Source organism: Macrosteles quadrilineatus, unplaced genomic scaffold (assembly GCF_028750875.1).
Source record: "Macrosteles quadrilineatus isolate MER2022 unplaced genomic scaffold, UCM_ALF_1.0 Scaffold_1__1_contigs__length_201487025, whole genome shotgun sequence".
Lineage (NCBI taxonomy): Eukaryota > Metazoa > Arthropoda > Insecta > Hemiptera > Cicadellidae > Macrosteles > Macrosteles quadrilineatus.
Window position 1 is genome coordinate 176638721 of NW_026542594.1, and position 9011 is coordinate 176647731.

At 32.6% G+C, this 9011-nt stretch overlaps 1 protein-coding gene across 1 annotated transcript; it reads right to left on the minus strand.

Moving 5' to 3' along the window:
- Window positions 1–1117: 1117 nt before the first annotated feature.
- On the minus strand, window positions 1118–2671 carry LOC128983658 (uncharacterized). Its single transcript, XM_054403034.1, has 2 exons — window positions 2054–2671; window positions 1118–1352 (listed from the first exon to the last, which is right to left on the minus strand). Exons 1-2 carry the CDS (start codon window positions 2611–2613, stop codon window positions 1178–1180), a joined length of 735 nt encoding a protein of 244 aa, XP_054259009.1. The 5' UTR covers window positions 2614–2671; the 3' UTR covers window positions 1118–1177.
- Window positions 2672–9011: the final 6340 nt, after the last annotated feature.

Sequence of the window (9011 nt, forward strand, 5' to 3'; positions counted from 1 at the left end):
GCCTAGTATTGTTAGTAGTATTGAGAAAGTATTATTTGATACAGAATTATTATTTGAACATTTGCTGAATTAAAATCATCTCATGTACTTGTAGCTGTCTTCATGTTGTACTATATACATGGAACTATGTAACTAGGGGCATAGGTTGAACACAGCTCCTTCTAATCTTTTCATCCTCAAAGGTCTAGTAAACGACAATTTTAATGTAGGATTCGTTTCTGTACTATGCACGTTTAGCAGTTATATTTTAAACTAATTTACTCACTTTTCAAATCTCAGTGAGGTCTTGACAAATATTTTTTAGTAGTTGTGGGAAAATATATCTTAAATTAAAAGTTATTACATTTAGTCGCCTTATGTATCGGACATGAAATGCGCCAGGTTTTGAACTATACAATAGGATGAAAGTTTACTTTGCAGGGTCATGAGTCAATGTCAGAGACTACACTAGTGATTTGGTTTTGATTGTGGTCAATGAAAATGTATTCCTATAACCCTATTGGTAAAAGAGTTTTATTTTAAACGTTGCTATTTTGGGTGATTAATAATACTGACTGAGCTGTGTTCTAACAATTAGGAGGTGGACAAAGTTGCAACTTTTGAACCAATAAATAGAAAATTAGGTAGAGAGTGGTGTTCAAAGCAGCCTCAACCGGCGTGTTCAACTGCGTTCATAAAGTGTTTGTTTTGATGAAAGCTTTCAACGAGTTTTAAACTTCACCACGAATGTTAACAAGCACATCAAAGGACTGTTAAATCAATTACAATTGCCGTTTAGTTTGTTTTAGTTTCTTAAACTACGTTTTGTATTACCAAGCCAATAGAATCGGTTTGTTTTTTTAAAAAAAACCTGATATATGCCTACATAGTTCTGTGAAGACAAACTATATTTTCATCTACATAACTTCCTTAAGCCAACGATAATATTAAAACATTCTTTAAGGAAACTAAACTGCAAAAACTATTTATTGCTCTAAAATAGCGTCCATATTTTTTTTTTAATTCAAACAACCTCTGAACGTATTCTGTTTTGTCTTGAATTCGAATTTGATCAAAAAGAGAAAATGAGACAAATGAAGAAGATTTATTTAATTAATAAAAGTAGCCTATAATTTTAACTAATAAATTATCACATTAATTTGAGTTTGAGTAATCTCAAAGATCAGTTAAGACTATTTCAACCACTGTTTTTAGCGATAGTAGTTTTAGGACCATTTTGTGTGTCAATTTTGTTTGCTGAAATCTTTTGCTGATTCTGTCCAGTTGGGGATACAGTCTGGTTGTCTTGATTCCTTTGCGGATTCTGTACTGCAGAAGTCGCTGGGTTATTACTTTCGTCTATTGTACTGCGCCTACGGAATTCAGATATTACTAAAACATTAAATTGCATTAGGTCTATTATTGACTGCTCTTATATACACCTACAAAAATGCCAAGCTAGAAAGCTACTAAGCAAAATTCACAACTATAGTTTATGACGTAGCGTACATTCATGTGTGATACTTAGTAGCTGCTCCCTTAGTAGCTGCCAATATATTAACATGAATGGCATAAAAATTATCTATGTTAAATCCTACCTATATTTGAGAAGAAATAGCATAGTTATACATAATTATGTATACTTTAAGGTATGTATACATACAAAATAAGAGGACAATGGTATCGACATAAATTCTTTCATTTACAGAAGCAAATTATATTTAAAAACGTCTCCGTTGTAGAAATTTGTTTTTTAACCTAAGGCATGTTACTGTACTAATCTCCACTGTGTACACGTTTTCATCGCCAAATGAATATAGAAGTGATGTTGTGTTTACGGGATTTTCTACACCTTATTATAAGATATTATTGATAAGTAAAAATATTACCTGGTGGGCCCAAATGTTTGTACTTCGTTTGTAAGAAGTCATCTAAGAAGAAAGTGTTAGGGACTGGATTCCAACTAACAACATCTTTTTCATCAGTCCTATACACACTGTCCTTGAACTATTGCGTTCGACAACTATGTTATTCTACCTTATAACTTCTTTTAACTTCTAACTTCAATGCTCACCTTCTAAGTTCGACGACATACAAGTATCCCCCTGGTCCTACTGGAGTCTGGCCGCCCGCTCTCCTAGCAGCACAGACAGCAGAGCAATGGTTCCAAACAAGACTGCCTAGCAGAGCCAGATAGAGCAGGAAGCTGAAGCAGATTAAAAGTGAGCCAAGGGAGTACCAAAAGTCCGCTTCCTGTCTACTCGAGGAGGAGGTTGAGTTGTTCACAAGGTATGAGTTTTCGAAATTTGTTTCATTAAGAGAAGAGTTCCTCATCGGGAAGGAGTTCCAGTACCAGTCGTTGAGCCAGAAAGAATCAGGACATCTGTGGTTAATACAAAGGTCTGGAATCGTGGCTCGACCAGAATATAACAAAGCTACCATAGAAAACCAGAACAGCGTAATGAGAAACCAAAGAAAAAACGAGAAGTAGTGCATCATTTGGTTGTCTCTGTAAACCGCCAAGATGTTGATGAAAGAGAATAATATAAGTCCAGTGAAGAACAAGTACATCAGGCTAGCGCCGCTGGTTCCATCAATTCCAGCGACGATGTATTCTGCAAAGTTAGACATCATAGAGAGACAACTGATGAATATGCAGAGAATGCTGGAGTTGACGATGAGTTGTTTCGAAAACGCCATAAAGTGGGGAGATACATTGAACGAGGACGAGATTGGAATGAATAGTGGAAGGATCATGGTAAAAATTTAAAATTGTGTAATATTTTACAGATTGAATAGTTTGTAGAGACACTATGAATTCACTATTTTCACTGAAGTAAACAAACAAACGTGTATTTGACTTATTTATGTTTTACTAAAACATCTGGTGCTGAAAATAATCAAAACATAACATGAGTATTATGACATATGTTTATGGAACCACTATTCCTCACGATTATAAAACAGAAACAGCATTGACCATAAACATAAACAAAATACGTCACTGGCCCGAATGTCTATACTAATAGCCGTTCAGCTGGTTTTTAAGTTTTTTGACAGTTTCATTTAAGTATTAATGCAAATATGTTGGTACTTTGGTATTAAATCACCCACACCTAAATTGTGTTATATTTAGGTGTGGTTAGGATAAGATAACCAACTAACCTAACCTAGGCTTACCTAACCTAACCTAACCTAAGGATAACCAGGTGTGGTTGGTATGATACCAAAGTAACAACATGTTTGTTTTCCTGCAAGCGAACTAATGTTTCCTTATAAAAACGTCATTTCGGGTACCAATGATATAGTTGATGGATTATGATATATTTTATGTTCATGAACCATACGGGTTCCGTTCAAAAATTCTCAATATTTACTATTTGTGAAATATTTACATCGTGTTGTTTTTATCGGCTATTTTACACCCTACCGAGCTATTATTGGCAAGAGAAAATATTACGGGTGGGCCGTAATGGTTGTACCTCGTTTAAGTGTATCAAATATATGTAGTATGGTTTATTTTGCTTCCCACGATGCTATAAAATATGTTAAATTCGAGGGCGTAAATATTCATAAAAATATACAATAAAACAAATTACGAAGTTTCACGAAATTTAAACTTTGTAAATAAATTATTATTCATACATCGCATTGCACAGTCTAACAGATTAGAAAGTACTTCTTATAAAAGTATTTGTTTTGTATTTATTGAGTTTTCAGCTTGAAGAAAAGAAAGAATGAAATAGTTTGGACACTGATATATTCCTGCAGTAAATCATGGTGGCAGTGACATCTCAGTTCTTGTTGGTTTGATTTAGACCTGCAGCGGTCAACGATCAGTGGTCAAATATAAATCACTGCCTTCTATATCTTGTGTCTGCTGGATAATGTATATAGCTGCTATTAGGCTGATTAATATAAATTTTTGTTGTTGAAAAGAATTATCACTGTATATAGTAAATATTTAATGCGTTTAACATTTTTCCTTTGGTTTGCGAAACAAATATATAATTAAATACAAAATTGGAAAGTACACTATTAAGAGTAATTGGGTAAAAATATAGCTACAGAAATATTTAGTATTGTATATAACACGAAAAATAAGTTAGAAAGATAGTTAAATAAACTTCTATTCAATAAAGTATTTCAAAATGGTTATTTTGAAGAGCTTAAAAAATTCAAACCAAACACATTAAAGAGTTATTTTACTTTAAATAATTAAGGGAAAAACGAAAAAATTGAAATTTTCAAGAAATTCTACGTATTTCATTTACCAAACATCGCTTTAGCGAGAGGCTACTTAGTGTGAGAATTATAGGGTGTCGCGGAAAACCACTCCTTTCAAAACTGTGAGAATACTTATTTCGAAACTTGCCAGATACGACTCTCGTAGATTACTTTTTCCAAATGACACCGGTAAATACATGTGGGTTGCTGTAGTTGGAAATAAAAATACGTCGTTCAAGATATCTTGGGATGTTAGGCAGGGAGATGCTGTATAAGCTTAGCTCTTCAACTTGAACTCGCATAAATGTATGATTCTACTGGATCTGAGAGGGAACGTCACTCGTAGAATGATTAAGGCACATGCCTATCTTAATTATTTAGCCAACAGTCACTAGCAGCCTTGATGATTTGAAGGATATGTTTAAGTAGTGGAAATAGAAGCTCGGGTATGGGTAGAGATAAATGAACAAAAGAAGCACTGCATAAAAATGACTGAACATATGAAAAAGGATCGGAAACCTGGAAGTAAATAACTGTCTTCAAGGGAGAGGACAGGATTGTTTATCTTGAAAGAAATATTTTTCTTTAAAATATAAGGCTTCAATTTATGAGGCATAGACAGAAAGAGTGTTCAGTAGGACACAGGGTTGACCATGTTCTTTATAATTTTATTTCACTTGTGTATTTATCGGTCATTGAGCTTCCTTCTTAAAAATTTCCTTAAAAAATTCCTTAAAAAAGCTTCCTTCGAAAACAGTTTTGTAAATTATTCGAACTTTGCTTTTGTTTAATATGTTTTTATCATTATAACTTATGTAAATCATTCCATAGTTGAAGTAATTACCAAACACATACTTTTCCTATTTATTTCATGTACGTATTTTGATACTGTTGACAAAACTCTGTAGGAGAATATTTGCTTTTAAATTAAAACAAAACAATCAAATATATTTTAATTTGTTTTGAGGAAGAAAACGACGTCTATTTCATAAAAGCAAACCATCTATTATACGTCGGGGTAGTCTCTATGGACAGTATATTTTCACTTAAGAAATGAGCATGTTGTTAAATGACTGTTTGATAGTTGACTGTGTGCTATGCTCAATATTTTGTTAGGATCGTCATAACATAAACCCATCTATGTTATGGAGTCACTTGCTATATTACTCGAGTAATGTCGTATACTGTTATTATCGTTCCAAATGTACAAGCTGTAACATATTGATATGTTGTACCTGTACCATAAGTTTTACTGAATGTTCAACGCTATAAAAGGTAATTCTATGTAAAAACAGGTATAACATTACAGACCAAAATTGACCATCGGTTGAATGGATTCCCCAAAATTTTAGAATAGTTTTAGAAAAACAGCTATAAACAGTTGTAAAATAAGATAGCAAATAATACAATTTTCTTTAGAGGATTCATATTTCCAATAATACTAATAGTACAGGTAAAATAGGGTTTTATAAACAACAAAATTTGTACATTCATGAAATTTCACCTTGAGTTACTAATAATATGAGAAATGAAGATCCGATGAGTCCCCAAAATTTTGGGCGTCCTAAGGCCCTTTTTGGGGCCCTTTTTGATCCGAAGGGCCCTTGTTCCTGAATAATTTTGTTTTTACGTTTAAGGTCGAGTGAGGTGTGGTTTCCGATGGTTTTAGTTATTTTAAATTGATCGGGACTAGTTTTAAGTGTATTAAGCCACTCCATACAGGGTGTTTCAAAATATTATTACTTTTACGATATTTAAACATTTATTTATAAAGCAATCAAATTAGTTACATCCATGCTCTATATAAAAGGGGATTTTTGAAAATAATTGTAATTCTTTACTACGTAAAGGAAAAGGATCACAAGGAGTAAGAGACAATATTAAATACCCCCCTCACCGCAAACCTGCAGACCTAGCGAATTTCCGTTTTACTTACTTGATTTCCAATTAAATCTAAAGTAGTATTGCGTTATAACGATTACCTAGGTTTGTTGTTACAAGGAGGCTAATAAAATGTGTTTATAGTAAAATATTAATAGCCTAGTACAAAACAAATAAATTTGACAAGTTTGATCAAGATATATCTATTAAAAAACAAACAAAATCATTTTACACTATTCTACATAAGAATAACATGGGAATTTTAAATTTACAAATTTAGTATTTTTATCCGTAACTAATAACCATACAAAAACACGTTAATATACTAAATTATTTGTTTTAAGCTATTTAAAATGTTCTAGAGAAAAATTGGGAAACTTTGTGTTTTGAGGGTGAAGTAAATGAGAAAACCCAATTTTTACCCCATAAACCTCGTTCCCATTTATCAGGACAAAAATACTTGTACCGACACCGCTGCTCTGATGTCTTAGTGAGTAGTGGCGAACCCAGAAAGAGCCATCACTTTAGGCACGTTTTCCCCATAAGAATAACATGGTGAGCTTTTTTTGACCACTTTTTTAAAAATCCAGCTCTCGGCCTATACAAGCCTATATAAATGTTCAATACCATTGTATAACACTATTACTATTTCAAATCCATATGCATTCACATGTATATTCTCAAAATCGAGCGAGGTTTGTACGCGAACTCGGGCGCGCTCCCGGCTCATGGCGCGCTCCCTTGGACATCCTTAGTGGAAATCCATGAATTCTGGCTACTTGGGAACCCAAGCCATTTGACATATAATAAATCACCTTTTCTCCTAATAACCTTTTCTATCAAATACATGTCTTTATATTTGGTCTTTAACAATTCCTCTGTATAGAAGCCTCCCCTGATTATATTACCATTTTCATCTTTCAAGATATAAGTCACAGGCTTTGTATTCTTTACTTCTGCTATTGTAAATAGCTCCCCTGTCCAATTCGGGGTATATCCTTTACTAAAAACATGTTTATACTTGGAAATTCTCACACTATCACCTACCTTATATCTTGGCTTTTTAACTTGCACTACTTTAGAAGTCAACCTCTCATGCACATATTTACTGTTCTTAATATTCACTTGGTTAGGCTTCATTCCTATAGATCTATGCACCTTATTATTATATTTTCGAATTAACTTTGGAAGTAAATCCAACCATTTATAACTCCCCTGAGCACTAAATTCCCTATATAACCAGTTCTTTAAAGTTCTCTGAAACCTCTCCACAATTGCAGCCTTAGTTGTAGAAAATGTGTGATAGTGATTAATATTTAATTGTTTCATTAGTTTGCTAAAATATTGATTAAAAAATTCTTTTCCATTGTCAGATTGAATGTTTTTAACCCCCTTTGGTAGAATGGTTTTAATGGCTTCTATAACCACCAAACCCGTCTTATTCTTTAGCGGAGTAGCATAAGCTTTTTTAGAAAATGTATCTATTAAAGTTAAAATATATTTATTGCCAGAATTCTCTCTAGCATAGTTTTGCATATCAATTAAATCTATTTGTACAGTTTCGTTTATACCTAATACTTTAAAAGACCTTCTAATGAAATTCTTTCTTGCAGGCTTATGAAGTTCGTATGCAATTTCATTCATTTTTTATAACATCACTCTTTCCTTGTACTGTAAATATATTACCATTAGCCCCAATCAATAGATTATCTTCCATTCTTTTAAATACATAGTTTTCTGGTATATATGGTCTATTATCTATATACTTAAATCCACTCAAAGATGTGGGGTCGGCAACTAATAAATCAGGATTGTATTCCATCAAATTAAATTTTCTTCCTCCATATACAAATTTTGATCCATCATAATACATAGCTTGTGACATTAAACAAATATCATCTAAATATTCCCCCATTGGCAGATTTCTTATATATTGTTTTTTGGCATCCCAACATTTTTCTTTTTTATCAAAAGTTATAGTCTGTTCTTTTGTAACACAGTCAGTGTCATCAACGGCAGGTTTAACACGTACTAACCTTTTATTATTAAAATCCCAATAGCCTGCTTCCATTTTTGGAACTTGTGAAACATTCACAGCATCCTTACTATCTGTACCTTCTATCAAATTGCTAAGTTTCTGTTTCTTAGCATTCCAAACACCATTCTCTGATTCTAAAAATTCATAATTATTATCGTCTTGTACAAATTTACCATCTTCTTTTCGTATTAAAGTCTGTTGTAAAGTGGGCACATCATTTAAACTTTCACCCTTTTCTACATTAGTAATTTTCCGTTTCTTAGCATTCCAAACACCATTCTCTGATTCTAAAAATTCATAATTTTTATTGTCTTGTACAAATGTACCACCATCTGTTCGTATTAAAGTCTGTTGTAAAGTGGGCACATCATCTAAACTTTCACCCTTTTCCACATTAGCAATTTTCTGTTTTTTAGCATTCCAATTTTTATTCTTAGATTCTAAAAACTCATATTTAGTTTTACCTTGTAAAAATACATCACCTTTTCTAGTTAATGTCTGACCCAAAGTTGATACATCATCTACAAACTCCCCATCTTTAACATTACCAATTTTACGGTTTAAACAATTCCAACTATCGTCTTGTAAATTTAAAGTAGGTTCATTACTAGCCCTGGGTTCTGTAGGCTTATTATATGGATTATATAAACGATAAAATTTATCTATAAACATATTTTTATTTAATAAATAATTCCACTTTCTCTTAATTCCTCAATAATGGAATCTATTTCATTATCCACTCCTGAGTTACCGGCTTGGCGACTTAGCCAAAGAAGTCTTAACCTATCTACAAGCTCATTAGGATCATCCCAATAAATATAGTCTATTTTATTACCAGTCACTTGTCTCAAACCTTCACCAACAGATTTAAAAAGAGGTTTAATTA